Below are 18,381 nucleotides of genomic sequence, written 5' to 3'. Positions count from 1 at the left end.
AAAAGTTCTTTGCTGTTTCATCCAGAAACTTCCCTGCCATGTAAACCAAAGCTTCCTTTCAGAACCCAGAACGAGGGGGCACCCTGTGGGGGGATAAGATGGAGGACATCCAGAGCCTGCGCTGCACTGCCTGTGCCCCACACCACACCCGTCTGTCCATGGCACTACGCTTGGGGACCACACCATGCCACCTGAGGGAAGCCCAAGAAACAGGGCAGGCGATCGGTGTAAACCCTGTAATTCTGATACCAGCACATGAATATTTTGTATGGTACTAGTTTGTTCAACAATGAATGCTCCAAACCAAATAACCTAATGTCACATATGCTGAAAGTGTCATTTTTTTAAATAGAATTCTGCCATATATGGAGATTTATTTCATATTACTTCAATTTTGCAAATCTTTCCCTCTACAGTTCTGCTAATATAGTTACACATATATCAAGCTGAAATTCTCAGAGCTACAGATTTTAAAGGATAAAAATTGTATCTTTGACAAGCACATTTACTCTTAGCCCTTGGGCACGTGTTGACTGGGACCCATTTTCATTTTAACCTATTCAACAATCATGTTACCATGGGTTTCTCACAGCAACTGAATACACGTGCCCAGATCACGGAGTTGGCTCTAGCGGGGTGAGCTCTGCTGCCATTCTTTACTGCTCACAAAACCAAAAGAACAGGCACCTGAGGAAGCCATGAAACAAAGCGACCAATCATTGGACAACAAATGCCAGATGGGGAGAGAGTCTCCTGAGAGTGTGAGATGAGGTTTGCTCGAGATCAGTCATAAGATACAAGATGCAAGACTGGAAACGGATGCCATTTTGACCCTCCCACACCACCCAGTGGTGTGACCCTGGGCAAGTGACTGGCCTTGATCAGCTTTCATTTTCTCCTCGAGACATTGGGACAATAATTCACCCAGCTCACTGGCAGCAGTGACTGTCGTCAACCATGGAAATTATAAACAGACTGTTATTCACAGGCTTAACCTTCTGATAGGGCCCCGATGTCATATGCCTTGTAGTAAGACATCGTATTTTTATTTCTTAAATTTTTAAAACCTCAATCTTGATAATGTCCTTTAAAGAGATGTAAAGACAAATCTCTCAGCCAACATTTCTCAAGGAATACACTCTCTGAAGCAGTAGTACTTTTGTTGTTAAAAAGGTTGTAGATGAGGGAGAAGTGGTCTCCACCAGCTTGTGATTTTTTTTTCCAAGTCATAAGTGAAATGGTAGCTGTTATTCAGCAATGCAAAAATGCTTTGGAACCAACCTGAACTGCAGCAGCGTCCTGGTTATTGTAATGATACAGCAGTCCAAGTGCAAAATACCTGAAAGAGAACAGTGTGGTAAGTGCACCCTCTCCCCACTACCTAGGTGCGCGGCATCCACACAGTGACACTCCCTGGCCCTGGTTCCCCCATATTTTATTCAACTCAGAGTTCAACAACAAATTTCAAATCATCAGAAGATCCTCATTTCTGTTTATTTACTTATGGGACTAAAATGTATGCCCTATCAATATCCAGAAAGGATCATATTCAAGTCTAAGATAAGCTGAAAAATAAAACTCTATAATTATACTACAGAAAAGGATGCTTGGAATTGTTTATAATTTGTTTCAACTATTAGAGTTACTTTCTATCTCCTTGGTTAACCATTATTAACCCATCATGAGGTATTAAAAGAATACTCGGAAAGTACACTGTCTGAGCTGTTATTGAAAGAAGGTTGGGAGTGTGAACACGAGCCACAGCAATAAATGCCACTGGCACCCAGGCTCTGGAGGGCACCCAGGGTCCAGGCCCAGGTTCCAGGGCATGCTTCATTCCTGACAGACTGTAGGACCATGAGCTCGGCAGCCCCCCATTTCCTCATTTATAAGTGGAGGAGACCAGCAGTAACACTGGCACTGCCTGGGCAGTGAGCTGTTCCACCCTCCCAAGTCCTGTAGGCCTCCTCCTCCCCAGTGGGTGACTGGGACAAGCTGGCCCTGGGGACACCAGAGTTCTTCCCTCAAAGAGCAGACTCTCAAGATACTGAGCTATTTGCTGGAACCCTTCTCTTTTCCTTAACCTTTTGGAATGTTACACTAACTCTCTGGACCTCAGCACCCCAAGTCACCACCATGAGATGGCAGTGTGTTTTCTGGCTCTAAGTAAAACAACCCCATTGCATGGTGTATTTGAGAAACTGAGGGAGACTGCTAGAAGAGCCACGTGGGCACCAGGAACAGGCCTGCATTGTCTCACGTGTCTGAACAGGATCCAGCATTGCAACCCCAGGCTTTCTGCGGGATTTCATCAGGATGTTTGTCACTTCAAATACGCAACAAAATCATAGGTGACGAATCTTATTGCTTAATGGAGATTAGAGATCACCCTACATTTTTAAAGAAAAAAACCTGGGGCCTGAAGGGTTAGATGATTGACAAGCCGCCCACAAGGAAGAAGAGCTACGTCCTCAGGCTGGTCGCTGTGGATTGAACACGCTCGTGCACAGGCGGGGGGTGGCTGCCTACCAACTCAGGCACATAACATGAGAAGGCAAAGATTTAAGCCATGACCTGTAATCAGCATGATCAAGCCTCCCTTTTCATTTGTGTACACAGATGCGTGTCTGTCTGTTCAGTCTGGTTGCTGATGACTGAAGTGCGGTATTAATTTTACTGACATACACAAGGCATTTTCCACAGGTGATTTCTAGATGGAAAATGTAGAAAACTAAAGAATCATTTCACTTACTCACAAGGCCAAACCACTCTTCTACCATTAAAGAACTGGTTGGAGAGTTCATGCCCTCCAAGACCCCTTCAACTGTCTGCAGACCACAATGAGGGTGATCCAACCTGGGTCGTCCCTGACTTTGTGGTAGCAACTTGCTGGCTCTCTTGGGACTCAAACCCTCTGGCCTCACCCACTACACGCTGGCTGGGGAAGGGCCGGCAGGAAGCCCCTGGTGGCCTGTGGGAAGAAGACACTCACTTTTTGTGCTTCTCCAGCCAGGCAGCGCTGTCGGTGAGGAGACAGGCATTCTCGGTGACCAGCAGGCCCAGCAGGCTGTCAGGGTCAGCCTCTGCATACAGCTTGAGCAGGGCCGTGTCAATGTCCTCCTTGTGACCGTTTGCTACCTCTGTGCTGCGGACTTCATTCAGGTAGCTCATGAGGAAGCGCTTACATTTGGCCATCTTCTCCTGGTCTCCACGGGTCAGCTGATTCAGGTCTGCATACTCATGGAGAGGAGGCTGAGACCGTGTGAATGAGGAGGAGGTGGGCAACAGGAAGGGGTAGAGAGAGATCAGCTCCCGGACGTCAAGCTGGCCGCTTCTGCAATTACAGTGTCAAACTAAATGAAGCAAAAAGAGAGAAAGAGTACACATAGGCCCACAAAACAACACTGGGGGTGCACATCTGCATACTGGATATGTGGGCAAGTCTGCCAGGGCCACCGTCTGAATTTGCAAGCACAGCAAAGCACCGCTGAGCTGTGCCCACCACCTGGTCCGACAGAACCGAGGGGACCACAGAGGAGGCCCGCGCACAACCATGCTGTGGCAGGGCCACAGCACTCATGGTGACCCGCCCAGCACATGGGCACGGTGTCCTGAGAACTAAGGCAGAGACAGGCACACACAGCAGAGCCATCGCCACCTGCGTCCAGGCTCACAACAGCCCCGTGCTGCTTGTGCTGCAGTCACGGGTGGACCTGCTGAATGCTGCACAAGGAAGGGACTTTATAGGAACACAGGTTACCCCCTGCCTCATCAGTGATCTTAAAAGCAGAGACAGAGTGCTCATGAGGCTGTATCTGTGCTGACTGCATGACATAGGCTGTGCCTCAGAGGGCCAGCGTCGAGCCCTAATCCTGGAAGGCCTGGGAAGCCACATGTGGTGATGTCCCACCTCTAATCACTGTGGGGCCTCTCCTGTCACCCCCGCCAGCTGCTGGTCTCACGTACAGTGATGACAGGGAGAGGCATCCTCACCCGGCTGCGGATCTCCACTGTGGCCCAGAGTCACACCCACCCGTGGGAGACCTCTGGAGGAGACAGAAGTGCGACCCACCCCGGACACTCTGAACGGGGATCTCACCTCCAAGGCTGGGGCCAGGCCCTACACGTCCTGCAACGTCAGCACATCACCCTCCTACATGCTCGCCTGTCCTGCCCCCCTTCTGGCTTCCCACCCTGGCCTTCCTTCCTGCCACCCAACTTTTACATGCCGCCCTCCTCACTGGCAGTGGTTCTGTGCTGCCCACGGGATAAATTCAAGCCTCCTAGCATGGCATTCATGGCCCTTCCTAAACAGATCCCCAGTACCTTAACTTCAGCTTCAACCATCCCTCCCACAGATCTGCCACTTTCAAGTCTTTAGAAGAATAGTTTCCATGAGTCTTCCCAGAAGCACCTTTCTCTAAACTCATAGCTTCTTGTGCAATCTCTGGAGGATAGGAAAAGTGAACAATGGTACTTTCCTAGAATCCTTCCCACATTATCACATTCACTCTAGTCCCCTTCTTCTCTCTTCGCAGGACTGTAATGTATGCCTGGTCACCAGCCCCGCTCTCTTCAAGATACAGGACAGTTCAGTGTGTGGAGGGGGTGACTGTTGTGGTGTTTGCTCTTACACACCAGCCTCACTTGTCTTCCTGAAGCACCAACTAAAGTACACGGAGCACAGCCACATTCCCCACCCCAATGGCACAGTAGAAATCCAGCTCACTGCAGAGTAACACTTGGAAGTCTTGCTACCAACACCTTAAATTACCTGAAGAGCTCTCTGGCTTCCAGGAACTGAAGCTGTGCAAACTGAATGAACCCCGCCTGCTGCAGGATCCTTCGGTACATTACCTGCAATGAAAGACAGGTGTGATCTCTTAGGGACACTTGAAGGCCAACACAATAGGGATAGACTGCACTTCTAATCCTAACCCAAGCTCAGTGTTAATTTTTACATAGTATTTTGAGTTACAAGGGGAAGAAAAAGCAAGGCACAAAGTCATTTTCAGGCACATGCATGGGTAAGTGCATGCCGATTGGCCCCTCATTCTTGAAATAAAGCTATTCTCTATTTAACTACACTTCCTTCACCTTCTTCATGGGATTTTCCCATAAATCTCAATCCTTCCCAGATGCATTCCTTTAACGTCTGTCCCTCCCTCATCAATTCATAGGACTTCAGTGGCTGCTACTTCTGGTTGCTGAGGTGGACATCACCAACTCCAGTACTGGGGGCAGTTGAGAAGCTACCCCCTCTTCCATTCTTCCCAAATTAGAAGAGGGCATCCCTCAGAGCACAAGGCCAATGCCGCTTCATAAATAAACACATTTATAAATAAGCTCTCCCGACCTAAGATGGGGAGATGCTGGGCATTCTACCTCCTCCCGGGATGCACAGCCCTCACTACAACACCACACCAGAGAACTCCTGCCATAATGGGGCTGATTGAATCCAGTACCACCCACGTTCCCTGGACCACAGAACCCCTCTGGTCTTGTGACATCCAGCCAGAGCAAGCACCCTTTAGGAAGATGTCTTGTCTTTAATTCCACCCCTCCCTGTTATTGTCCAGTGTGGTCGGTTTTAGAGTTCTGCCTGCCCTTTGTTTGGAAGAGCTTTGGGTTGTGTCTCTTCACTCTCTCCTTACTTGGCTCCGCCGCCACAACCCAGGTCCTCACCACCTCACATTTAAGGGCAAATTTTGTGTATGACCTTGTGACTCTAATTCCTCCACCTTCCAAGCCACTGTGCTGTATTATAGGCCATAAACTCCCTGACAGTAAGGCACATGCATGGTGCATCTTAGTGTCCCACACCCTTAGCAAATTATCTGCCACTTAGCAAGTGCTTCTTGATTTGAAGAACTGATCAGTTTTCATGAAACTCCACTTTCTTTGTCCCTCACTAGCCCCATTTTACAGAGAGGAACATTCTGCCCAAGGGAGGTGAAGGTTTAGCCCAAAGTTACTAAAGAAGTGGTTGAGCCACAGTTTAAAACCAGATCTTTCTAATCTTGGAGCTCAGTTCTTCCCAGGCACTGACTGATCCAGGTGCACAGAGGCAGGGATGACAGTGGGTACCCATGGGCGATCCATCCTGTTCTCTTGAGTCAGCATCAAAAGGGGCTTTTGCTCTAGTTTTACGTTCTGAAAAGCACGGCATTTCCTCCCTGTACCCACAGAAATGCTTTCAGAGAGATGTCAGAAAAGGCAGCAGCTTATTCACTTCTTCTCACCACTTGCCTTTACCTTTCTTCCCTGACACCATTCATTTCTGATCTACACCCTGGCCTGTTCATACCTCAAGGCAATAAGCAGGCCAGAGTGGGTCCGAGTTCTGCTGTGTGGGCCTACCTGTTGCATATCTGAAAGTGGAAATAATAAAGTCCATCCACTTAGCAAAAGGGATGAGAGTCCATCAGCTGCAGCAGGAGAATTCTCTGTCACATCCAGGCTTTTTGATGAGAAACCAGGTGGTGACAATTTATTCCTTATGGCTGCAGGGTCCAAATGTCATCTACTCTTTCCCTTCCCTAAAGGAAAACAGAAACTACTTTTGCTAACACTCTCATCTCCAAGAGTATGGGGTTATTTTCCGTATTCTGGTCTGGAAATGCTATTTGTAGGCTTGGATGAAGCCTGCAAAGAGATCCCCTCGTCATGGAGGGAAATGCCTGGATGTTGAAACTGTGGAACTGAGAACACTAGGGAGTTTGGCCTGAGAGCACCCGATCAGAAGCTCTGCCAAGCAGAGCCAGTTCTTGGTCCTCTGGAGGGGACTGTGTCCTTCCAGACTGTCCACTCTGACTGACACCTGCTCCTGCTCTCTGCTCAGGTGATGCTGAACTATAAAACTGGGGGCCAGGTGGGCCAGCAGGAAAGGACAGGAGACGGCCACATTGAGGAGGACAGGGCACAAGAGAACCTGTACCTCCCCAGTATCACCAACTCAGTAACGGAGCTAGAGCTCTTTGTGACTTCTGTATACAGTGGCTATGGGAATCCCCAGGTGAAGAGAGGAGACTATTAAAACAGACGTCTGAGTGGTACCAGCTAGCGCCCACTGTGCAGGGGCTGTGGGCGCACCACGAGCAGGGTGCACAGAGGTGGCCTGTGTTCTGGGAATGAGATGAAACTGCAGCCGAAGCCTGTGGTACTGGTATTATATTTCTGAATTGAGATTTCTAACTTTCATGATTTGGGGAACTGGAAATTTTGTGAAACAGAAGATTCTATTAAACTTGCTTTCAAGGCTGTATTGCTAAGAAATATCACCCAGGAGCTTCTGCAGGGAACAGCTCTTCCCAGCACTAAATTCAAAGTATTCTTTCTGTATGGTTCCCCTTAAGATGCACTGCCTAACCAAGACATAAAACTTCTCAGCAAGTGAAATATTATCCAGCCTTAAAAGGAAGGAAGTTCTGACACCTGCTACAACATGGATGAGCCCTGAGGACATTATGCCAAGTGAGATGAGCCAGGCACAAAGGGACAACTACTGGTATGACTCCGAACACAAGGTACCTAGAGAAGTTGAACTCATAGAGGCAGAAAGGGGGCGGTGGTGGTCAGGGGCGGGAGGGTCACAGTGGGGGCTGGGGCACTTAGCATGTAATGGGGACAGAGTCGCCATTTGGAGGCTGAAGTTCTGGAGACGGAGGATGGGGATGGCTGCACAGCAGTGCAGTCGTGCCTATGTGCTACCGAACGGTGTACTGCAAAGGGCTAAAACAGCAAATTCTATGCTATGTGCATTTTACCGCAATGTGAAAAAGAGCTCCAAGTAGTTTCTTTTTCCTTTAATGAACTCTGAAGATAGTCCAAGGCTTCCTATATCTGTGGTGCCCCAAGCTTGGTGAGGCTGGGGTTAAACAGTGGAACCAGAAAGCATGGCTTTGAGGCTCTGCCATCGGTGGTGTGACCCCGGGCAAGTCCTTCCACTCCTCCCGAAAGGGCATCCTAACAGTGCCTGCCTCCCAGACTATGGTGAGGGCTAAGAGGTCCAGTGTGACGGCCTCCACAGCAGAGCCTGGCACAAGGAGAGCACTCAGCCAGCCTCTCCACTGAGTCAGGGCTTGAGGTTTACAGTCCTAACTCATGCCAGCATCTCACTGTTTTCACTGTCCTTTCCAGTTTGCTTGATTCTGCCACATCATGGGGGCACTGGGGGTGGGGCTAGGGTACACCCAATGACAGAAAAGAGGTGGAGGGTCTCAGGGAACCTTTCCATAAGCAGCTGAAATAACCACATGATGGCAGCATGGATGACACAGTAAGTCATGAGAACCCACACTATAGGCAGGAGCCAGTTCCCAACACCTGTAGACCAAATATGATACAAGATGAGCTGAGCAGTGCGGCAAAGATAAGGAATAAAATCGATATTTACTGTAACTCAGAAAAACAAAACTTACTTTAAAGTCTGTAGGAACCAGGTAGGTCAAAGGTGGACTCAGATGAGAATATCTTTCACAGTTATAATAAGAATATCATGAGCCTGGAAATACCATGGGTAGAAAGTGCACAGTGTGGACTCCGGAGCCAATGGGACACAACAAGAAGCAGCTGGGATGGTCTGGACGTGCACACCAGGGCAAAGGACAGCACTGGCAGGCTGCCGCGCCCTTTCCTGGGGCCTTCTCTCAGGGTCTCAGCTACGCTTGGTTCCCTCTCCAGGGGGTGGGCTGGGGGCGGGAGGTTGGAGGTCACTCCTACTAGGGTATAAGATAACTGAGGCATTAGATTACAGACAGTGTAAGACCTATTCTAGGAATTTCTCCACTTAAAGAGACCCTCAGGGACAGAAGAGCCTACTTCTGTAGGCTCAGAGCCCTCTCCACCTCAAGGCTCAGCACTACCACTTTACCAGGGGGCTTTTCTCCAATTGAGCAGGGCTGACCGGCATACACCCTCCCATGGAGAACGACCGCCTGTCTGTTGCAGGCCAGCCACAAGATGCAGTCAGTACAGCCAGACACAAACCCAGGGGGCCAGCCTACTGCCGCTGCAGGACTAACCAACACGTGGGTTATGGTGCCTGTAAAGGCACAAGTACTGGGTCCTGTACATGAGGGTCATTCCTGTAAATAAGTACAGCGAACATTTTAAACAAACACTAGTTTCAGTGTCATACTTTTAAATGAATTCATAGCTTTCCCTCCAACACATCCTTGAGAGGTGGGTTTTGGGAGTTTTAACTTACTGAGAAACTCTCTTACTTAGTTACTGCCTAAACAGAAATACCTTCCCCAAAGTATATTAGGCAGGACAGCAGTGCCATGACATTTTCCTATTTAAAAGGGCAGTCTACTCTCATCAAGGAAGTTTGGAAACAGACGTGTGTAGGTACACATGTATATACTATAACTGCTGATATATATATATATATATATAGTATATACATAAAAGTATACTTACATGCCATATGTATATACAAAATAAATACATAAAGATTATATATAAATTATGTATTTTATATAAATTATATATATAAAATAAAGATATACATAAAAGACATACAAATATATCATATATAAATAATGTATTTTACATATATTCCCTGTTGGGAATCCACAGGAAAACAGTATATGATACATGCCCTCTTCGGGATCACAGTAAATATTAGCATATCAAAGGCTCTGAGGTAAGAAGTATATTCTACAGATCTAATCACAAAAATGCAAAATAACAAATGTAGCAGGCTCTTCACTACCACATAGCTTATTTAAAAAAACATACCAACTACCTAGATACCACTGGTGGAGGAGTGGTTCAGGTAAGAAACCCACTGAATTCGACCTTGTAAAACAAAATGTTTCCCCACCCTGCACCTGTTGGCCTCCCAGAACAAGGGTTTGGTGAAACCCAAGTGAAGCGAGGCGGCGGGAATGGATTTATACAGAGCAGAAGTGCTCAGCTCCCGAGGTGGGAGGTGGGCGCCCGAGGGGCAGGCACCAGAAGAAGGCAGCATTACCAACAAGGGCTCAAGGTCTGGGCAAGCATATCCCAGGAAAGGGTAACACTGGCTGCACGTTCCGACTTGCTGATTTTTAAGATTTTTTTCCTTCTTTAACCACATGCATGCATTTTTTTTCTCCTGTCACTTTTTAAATTTTAAATTTAAGTAGGGAAGACATTCATATGGCTGAAATTTCAGAACATTCCAAAGGGCCATAATGGAAAGTCTCCCTCCCACCCAGGCCCCAGCCAGCGGTTCCCTCTAGAGGTAATCAATACTGCTAATTTCTCACGTGGCTTTACAGAGATACTTACACATTTATAAGCAAATTTTTCCCCATTTTAGTAAGATGTTAGCTGCACTTTTTAAAAAAATATGTAACTTACTTAGAGATATTCTGCTGCACAAACACAGTCCTTTTCCTGGCACATGGAATTCCAACAGCACACTGGACTGTATGTGTTCAATCACTCCTCCACCAGTGCCATCTGGTTCATTGGGTTTTTAGAAAACAAACAATGTGATTGTGAAGAGCCTTCTGCATTTATTCTTTTGCATGTTTGTGATTAGATCTGCAGAATACACTTCGGCAGGAAGAACTATAATGGGACATTGACAGATATTCCCTGACCTCTGCATCCCTCGGGGGCTGTGTCAAGTTATAGTCTTACAAGTAAGGTACAAGGGTGCCCACTGCCCCATTTTCTCATCAGCACGGTGTCATTGAACCCTTGATCTTTACAATCTGAATGAAAAATATGTCAGTATACTTTAAATTTTCACATCTCTATATGACTGAGAAAAAGCATATTTTCATACATTTAGAAGATAGGTGATTTCATTTTCTCTGCAATATCTGTTCATATTCATTTTTCTATTGGGCCATTTTATTCCTATTTATTTGAAGATGTTCTTGACATGCTAGAGAAAGTAGCCCTCTTTCTGTGCAGTAAACTGCAAATATTTTTTTGCTACTTATCTTTTTAATTTATATTTATAGTTTTGTAATGCAGAATGTGTATTTAAGTGTGTGTGTGTGTGTGCATGTATAAATTTATCAATTTTTTTTCTTTCATGGGTTTTGGGTTTTCAAACACATTATTTTAAAATACTCTAAAACTAAGGTGTCTGGGAAGACAGTGGCAATATAATTTTCTTTAATCTCATAGTCTCCTTGTAAAAACAAAACAACTCATTCATTGTGGTTCACAATAGCCAAAAGATGGAAGCAACCCAGGTTCATCAATAGATGGATAAACAAAATGTGGTCTATCCATATAAAAGAATATTATTCACCCTTGAAAAGGAAGGAAATTCTGACACATGCTATAGCATGGATGAACCCTGAGGACATTATGCTAAGTAAAAAAGCTAGTCACAAAAAGAAAAATCTGTATGACTCCACTTACAAGGGGTTCCTAGAGTAGTCAGATTCATTGAGGGCAGAATGGTGGTTGCCAGGGGATTGGGGAAATGGGGAGTTACTGTTTAATGGGTACAGAGTTTCAGTTCTGTAAAATGAGGAGAATTCTGGAGATGGATGGTGGTGATGCTTGAATGACAATATGAATGTACTTAATGCCACTGAACTGTAGACTCAAAAATGGTTAAAATGGTAAATTTTATGTGAATGCATATTTTACCACAAGTAAAAAAACAAACAAAACAACTGGGATGGCAAAACACAAAGGTCACTAATAGCATTATATCAATACTAAGTAACCAGGCATGCATGCTCACCAACCCAAGAGCACGAGACACTGGGCACAAACCACCACCAAACTGCATGGCCTGGGTGGAATTACAAACTGGGAAGATGTGGAGTGAGGACATAAAGTGTCATGAGCCACGAAACCCAGACTCCCCAGACTGCTACAGGGAACCACGAGGAAGCTTGGCAGGCCATTTGAGAATAGTAGTGGAAGGGGACTTCATAGGTTCCTATTTGCTAGAAAATGCCAACACTGAGAAACTGGACTTAAAAGACAAAAAAGTCCTTTGGGTGTTCAAGCAAAATGACCGAGTCACTACAAGGAGAGAAATTCAGGTTGTCATCAGAGCTTTGACAGCCAACGCTTTATGCCAAAAGATAAGGGTGGAACTTATTTGCTTCTCATTTGTGCCAAAGATTTTATATTCAGCCAAAATGGCCTTCAAGTATGAAGGCTGCAGCTGAACTGCTACAACACGCAAGTTCTTGGCGGCAGTGTTCCCACACGACCAGCCTGAAATATCTGCCTGCCAGAGGGCTGCCTCAGAAAACCAAGTGACTTGGAGAGTCATCAGGAAAATGTGCTGGTGAGCATCCACCACACACCTGCCTATAGAACCAAGACCGATAAACATAAGGGAGCTGGTATCGTACGTATGGCACCATACTCTGAAAAAGTAGAATCCACATGACCATCAAAACATAGGGAGGAATAGGGAGATTACACAAGTCCAGTGTGCTTGCTGCCTACCTTACAGGCATTAAGAGGGAATACAGGGATAGTACTACCTTAACAGAGATGCTGGGGGGAAAGAAGGGCAAGGTGAGGAAGAGGTTATCAGTACTCACATGCTGCTCAAAGTGGGGAGCCAGCAGACAGCAGGAGCCCCCACTCCACCCAGCAGAAAAAGAAAACCCAAGGACGTCCTTGAAGTCAACACCATCAGGGGGACCATTAGAACAAGAATACCGGGCACCACACCAAAGGACATGGACAGACAGGGAGGAGGGAGAAGGGGGAGGGGAGGCAGGGACAGAAGGGACAGAAGGAATTTAGACCCCTTCTAACCTGCTTGGTTTTGCTGATTTGACTTTTGAATTACATAAATATTTCACATAATTATAAAACAAAGTTAAACTTAAAAAAGTAATCCAATAAGACAAAAGTCAAATAACAACGCAAATCAAATGCAACAATGAAATAAGTAAACATAAGAAAGAGATGGTGGCAGAGCCACACAGACAACCCTCCCAGGGCTTTAATGCAGAGAGATGTGACTGCAGGGCCTGGAGGGATTTCCCAAAGGATAAAAAGACTGCCAAGACACAACATCCCCAGGATGCCTGGGGAGGCACAGGCACCCATGGGGAACTCTGTTCTCTGAAGAATTCCTGTGGGTTGGGGCAGTTATGTCGATGGAACTGTGGTTATATATTTAAAAGGGGGCATCCCTGTCTTTGAAAGATAACATGTTGCATATTCTTATAAAAAAGAAAAAAAGAACAGGTATCAGAGTTCAAGCTTAAATATGAATGCTAGCCCACAGCACATGGTACAAATTTAGAAACCTTTCTGCTCAACACAAACCTTTGTCTTTAATGCAAGATATCTCCTTACTGCCTCTTTCTTTTCAACATCCTAAACTTTCTGGCTCTCTAGAGGTATTCCTTTAGTTCCAGTCCCAGATAAATCCATGCCTAGTTCAGAACTAGGTGCAGCAGAACCAATAATAGCTATAAATGAAGGGAAGGGATGAAGCAGTGACAGGCCAGCCTACTGACTTTCTGTCCCTCTTGCCTCCCTTTCTGGCCTCTCTAAGTCAAGGGTCTAGCATTTGGTCACAAGCGTCCTATAGTTAAAGTAAGTAATGTACATAATTATCAGAAGAGTTGCAGCTAATCCTTGGAAATGCACACATATTGCACATTCAGGAAAAGTGATCTCTAAACCTGTTTGGTCAACAGTCTTATTTTTCTGTGACAGTTCTGTTTTTAACAAAACCTTCTGCTCCACAATTTATTACACTGCAGCTCTGTTGAAGGCCAGCTCAAAGCTCTGAATTACTCCTTCATCCTGCGTGTCTTTGATTACCCCATTACCCTACTATTCCTGTGTGTCTCTGCCCCAGGCATGAGCAGGCTGTGAGGGACAGAGGGCAGGGCCCACCGGGAGCAGCGAAGGGAAAGCATGGCTCTGGGGAGTCAGCTGCTGTGTTATGTTAACTCACGTAACTGCACAAGCAGAGGACAGCAGAGGCGCACCACTGGGCCCCACAGTAGTTTGTTCCTCAACCCTTTGGGTGGAATGCAAGGTTAGGTGTGCCACACGGGGCGGTGAGGGAGCCCTGGGAGAAACCGGGGGCATGGGCTGGGCCAGATCCAGACGAGCTTCAAGGATGCGGACTTAGCCTGGCAATGAGGCGCCCGCTGACGTGATTTAAGCAAGGCTTTGGTCTATACATTAGAGAGGTCATTCCCGGGGTGCACGAAGGATGGACTCCAGACATGTGTGGAGGCAGCTGTTGAATAACTCAGGCAAACAGAAGGGTCTGCACACCAGCATGAACAAGACTGGATTCCAGATCATTCTGAGGGGGTATTTCCAAGACTGGATACAGGAGGTTGGAGCCACAGGGAGAAGGCAGGGGCCATGTTAGGAAGGAAAAAACCCCAACTGAGGTACCAGATCAGAGAGCAAGATGGCTAATACTATCTCACATGGACGGCGGCTCTCTACTCTCAGCAGAAAGAGGAGACAAAGCAACAACCCAAGACCGTGGAGCCTCTTCAAGAAAATATTAGGCACTTAAAGCAAGCATGTCTGTGTGCTAGGAGGGAGCACCCCACCACGTGGCCTGTCTAGACACCCAAACATCCACAGCGGCAGCTCACCGCCGCTTTACAGGAGAGAAGGAGCCCAGTGTAGCCAAGGCAGGCAGGCCTGGGACCCCGCACGGCCTGGCCCAGCGCCACACGTATGCTGCTCTCCGCCCTGAGCTAATGGGGCCTTTCTTCCTCTTGCTTTTGCTGCCACCTGCTGATGCCTGCAGATCTGCCTCACGTTAAAAAATCAGGAACAAAGAGGAAAAGTTTGTTAATGTTCAAGTTTAGAAAAGATGCCCTCTTCAGCAAACCACAACAGTTACACATCCTGTCTTCCTGCTCTTTCTGAAATCTACCCTTTGCAGCACAAAGCAGCTGAGGCTGAAGAGCATTATTTCATTCCACAATGATCCCATAGTCGGTGAGCGTCTGACCGATGGGTAACAATCACCGGGCTCATTTTTAACTTATGAGTACTTTAAATAATCCATTTAGGTGTTCATACGAAGCATACACACAACAGTATGTTCTTACGACTCTCAAATACCTAGACCAACCTGAACTAACCGAACAACTGATCAGGTAGCAGCTCTTAGGGAACCTAATACTAACAGACATAAGAATAATTTGTGATTATGATACCAATTATATTTATCATATCAGCTATATTAAAGTTAGTGTTTCTTAAGTGCATTAAAAGTTTTCTCCTAAGGAAATTAATTATATAGATCCCTGCAATATTAGTTTATCAATATGGTTAACAAAGCTTTCCCTGTACATAATACAAATCTAAATTCAACCCTATTCCAACAAAAACAATTTCTAAATTAGGAGACAAATTAACCTGACATTGGTCATCTTTCAGTTTATAAGAACTGTGCTCCCTGATTTTTCTTGGAAGGCTCATTGAAGAATAAAGTTAACTAGAAACACAAGTTGGTGTATTAAACACAGGAATTAAAGCAGAGGTTCAAAATCTGACTTTGACTCCGTTAGCAGAGGGACCACAGTCCAGCTGTCTGACAGCTCTGCAACCTGTTTCTTTATCTGTAAACTGTGGTTGTGCTGAGAGAAGGAAACCAGGGACAGAAGCCACCCTCCTGGTCTGGCACACAGGGAGGCCAGTGCATGTTAGTTAAATCCAAGTGCTTTCCAAACCAGCGGCTTGCAGGCATGCTTCCTTGTGACCAGCTAATTACAAACCTGAAATTTTTCCTTTGGAATGTTCCTCCGGGCTCCTTTGGCTAAAACCAAGGCCTCTTCCACTCTACGGCTTGCTAGAAGATCCTGTATTTGTTTTTCCAGAGGTAATGGAACCAAGATGTAAACTCCTTTACTTGTGGCAACAATCACTCTTCCTGGGAAGAAATTCAACACTGTTGGAAAGGGAAAGAACATACTGCCTGCAAGAAAATATACTGCTTCCCAGAAATGGGGTCATGATCTGATTTGCTGATCAATTTCATCATGGTTTAACCAACGTAGTTTAACCAATAACAGGAATGCCTACAGAGATGATAAATTATAATGCTTTGCTTTTCTTCTTCCCATACTTCCAATTGTTAGAAAAGGGCGAACTCTTAATACTATATTTCCAAAGTATAAAATATGCTTTTCTGCCTTTTTTTAAAATTCAAAAGTACTGATAAATTTAAAAGCAATTGAGTAGATATATAATACATAGTCCAGTGAGATGTGGAGCTTAATTGTGGAAAGCTGTCACTAAGAATTTTGATGTACCTCACATAAAATTTTTAAAAGTCTTTTCTCTCCATGTTAGTTAGTTTACAGGAACCTACAATTACAATGTAACCCTCTGACCATGAGATAATATTTAATACTTGCCTACCACCCAGACATATCTAAGTCTCGGCATTACCTTGTCATTTCCCACAGTCCTGTGAGTCACCGTGACCATGGGTGACACCGTCATCCAAGTCTCACTTGTGAGACCTCAACCTGGCCCAGGTGGTCCACCCAAGTCGGAACCAATTCAAGACAAGCTCCTACTACAGAACTTTTAAATTGAGCTCTGCTCCCTTCTGGAGACACTTGTTAAGCTATTAACTGTTCACAGGGGGTGATGGAATGATCTTCCGTTTCTGTCAGAGGATAATTCAGCATTAGCCAAACCTTTCCTGCTCCCTCTGCTCTCCCCTGCTGGAATCCATCATGCCTGCTCCAGTCCCACTGTGGTGTAACTGAAGCCTCATCCTTCCCTGCCTGAGTGTTGTCACCTCTTCCTTCCTGCTCTTGCTGCTCTGCTTTCTTGCCTAAATTATTGTTTTTTTATATCAAACCAAAGAAATTTTTCTCCTACTCAGATAAGATTCTGTCCCTTCTCTGCACCAAGGTCCCTTTTTCCAGGAAGCCCCCTTTGTGGTCACCTAAGGTGGGTTGTATCATCAGCCTCTATGTGCCCATGAGCCCTGTGCCTACCTCTGCCACTCTGTGTACACAGCATAGGAATACTGTCATGAAACATGCTCTTCTACTGTGGGAGTCAGGGCCCCTGCTGGAATCTGACATGCTCATGTGGGGGCTGTGAATCTTAGTAAGTTTACATCCTCAGCATCCAAAACAGGAAGGGTAATGTTTGATGAGTTAAAATCCTTAATTGCAACTATAACACATACATCTAGATTAGTTCCTGGTTTGAATAAGAAAATATCACAAAAAGCATCCTTAAGGCAACTGGAGAAATATGAACATGGGCAGGAATTAGAGTTTTTCTTCTCAGGTATGGAAAGGGCTTTGTGGTTATATTAGGAAAATACCCTCATTCTTAGGAGATGTGTGTTGAAGCATTTCACTTGAAATGTCATGATGTCGTCCACTTATTTTTAAGTGGCTCTGCAAAATGTTAATGAGTGTTCAATCTAGGGGAATGGTATTCAGTGGGTGGTTCACTATTTTTCTTTCAACTTTTAAGTACATTTGAAAATGTTCATAAAATTTAGGAAAAGTGAAGTAAATCTCTCATCTGACTCACTGTTGCACAGGAGAGGAAGTCCCTCCTGACTGCCCTGATCTATGGCAGCCTCATCTCAGGCCACCCCTCTTCACATGGCATTGCTTGTGTGGCCTGAAACCCATGGTCCCTCTTGTGCAGACCTGCATACACCTTTCTGTCTACGTGACGGGCCTTTCCCACCACTCTGCTTGGCTGACTCCTACTTATCCTTAAAGGTTTGGCTCAAAGGCCACCTCCTTCAGGAAGCCCTCCCTGATACTTCTAGGAACTGCTTCCTCCTCTGCTCTCCCAGTCGGCCTTATTTCACTTCTCTACAGCTCTTAAATTGCTGTAGCTATTTGTTGAAATGTCCATCTCCTCATTAACCCTGGAGCTTCTGAATCAACGAGACTGTATAACCATCAGCTATGCTTTATGGTTAGCATAAGGCCCAGTTCCTAATGGGCTTTTGATAATATTTACTGAAGAAATATCATAAAAGGGCTGATAACCAAATTTCATTTAAGATTTCCATGTAAACCAGTACCTTCAAAATCCTGCAAAATATGGCCTTCCTTAAAGGGCAGGGTCTGCTTTTGCTGCTGATCCAGCATGCTGTGAACTGTGATGAACTCATCGTCCAGCGCTATGACATACGGAAAGCAAACGGCCGCCCCGAGGACATTCTCCGGCCAGTGCACAGGGGCACGCTGAGATATCCCAGCAACTGTGGCAAACATGCCTACAAAAGAGAAAGAGTTAGGTGGGCCTTCAAGTAACTATGGCTTAAATGTGTCTAGATGCAGAATACCTGTCCCCTTCATTCTATTTCAAGATAGGGAAGATAACACAATATGCTGCATGTGTGAAGACCCCATGTGACTTAACTTTTGTGAAGAGAATTGCCTTCCCTAGGATATCCACCTTATA

The 18,381-nt window shown here is 45.7% G+C and overlaps 1 protein-coding gene across 3 annotated transcripts in view; it reads right to left on the bottom strand.

The window, feature by feature from the left end:
• Window positions 1–18,381, bottom strand: part of TGFBRAP1 (transforming growth factor beta receptor associated protein 1) — a 91,058-nt gene that overhangs the window by 14,061 nt on the left and 58,616 nt on the right. For all 3 annotated transcript variants that reach the window (XM_057496884.1, XM_036921500.2, XM_036921497.2), the window contains exons 3-7: window positions 17,999–18,193; window positions 15,702–15,856; window positions 4,775–4,857; window positions 2,993–3,334; window positions 1,282–1,339 (exon numbers count right to left, since the gene is read on the bottom strand). In XM_057496884.1, the coding sequence (XP_057352867.1) occupies window positions 1,282–1,339; window positions 2,993–3,334; window positions 4,775–4,857; window positions 15,702–15,856; window positions 17,999–18,193 (833 nt within the window). The remainder of the gene's footprint in view (window positions 1–1,281; window positions 1,340–2,992; window positions 3,335–4,774; window positions 4,858–15,701; window positions 15,857–17,998; window positions 18,194–18,381) is intronic.

Source organism: Manis pentadactyla, chromosome 2 (genome assembly GCF_030020395.1).
Source record: "Manis pentadactyla isolate mManPen7 chromosome 2, mManPen7.hap1, whole genome shotgun sequence".
Taxonomy (NCBI): Eukaryota; Metazoa; Chordata; class Mammalia; order Pholidota; family Manidae; genus Manis; species Manis pentadactyla.
This window is presented reverse-complemented; position numbering and strand designations above follow the sequence as displayed.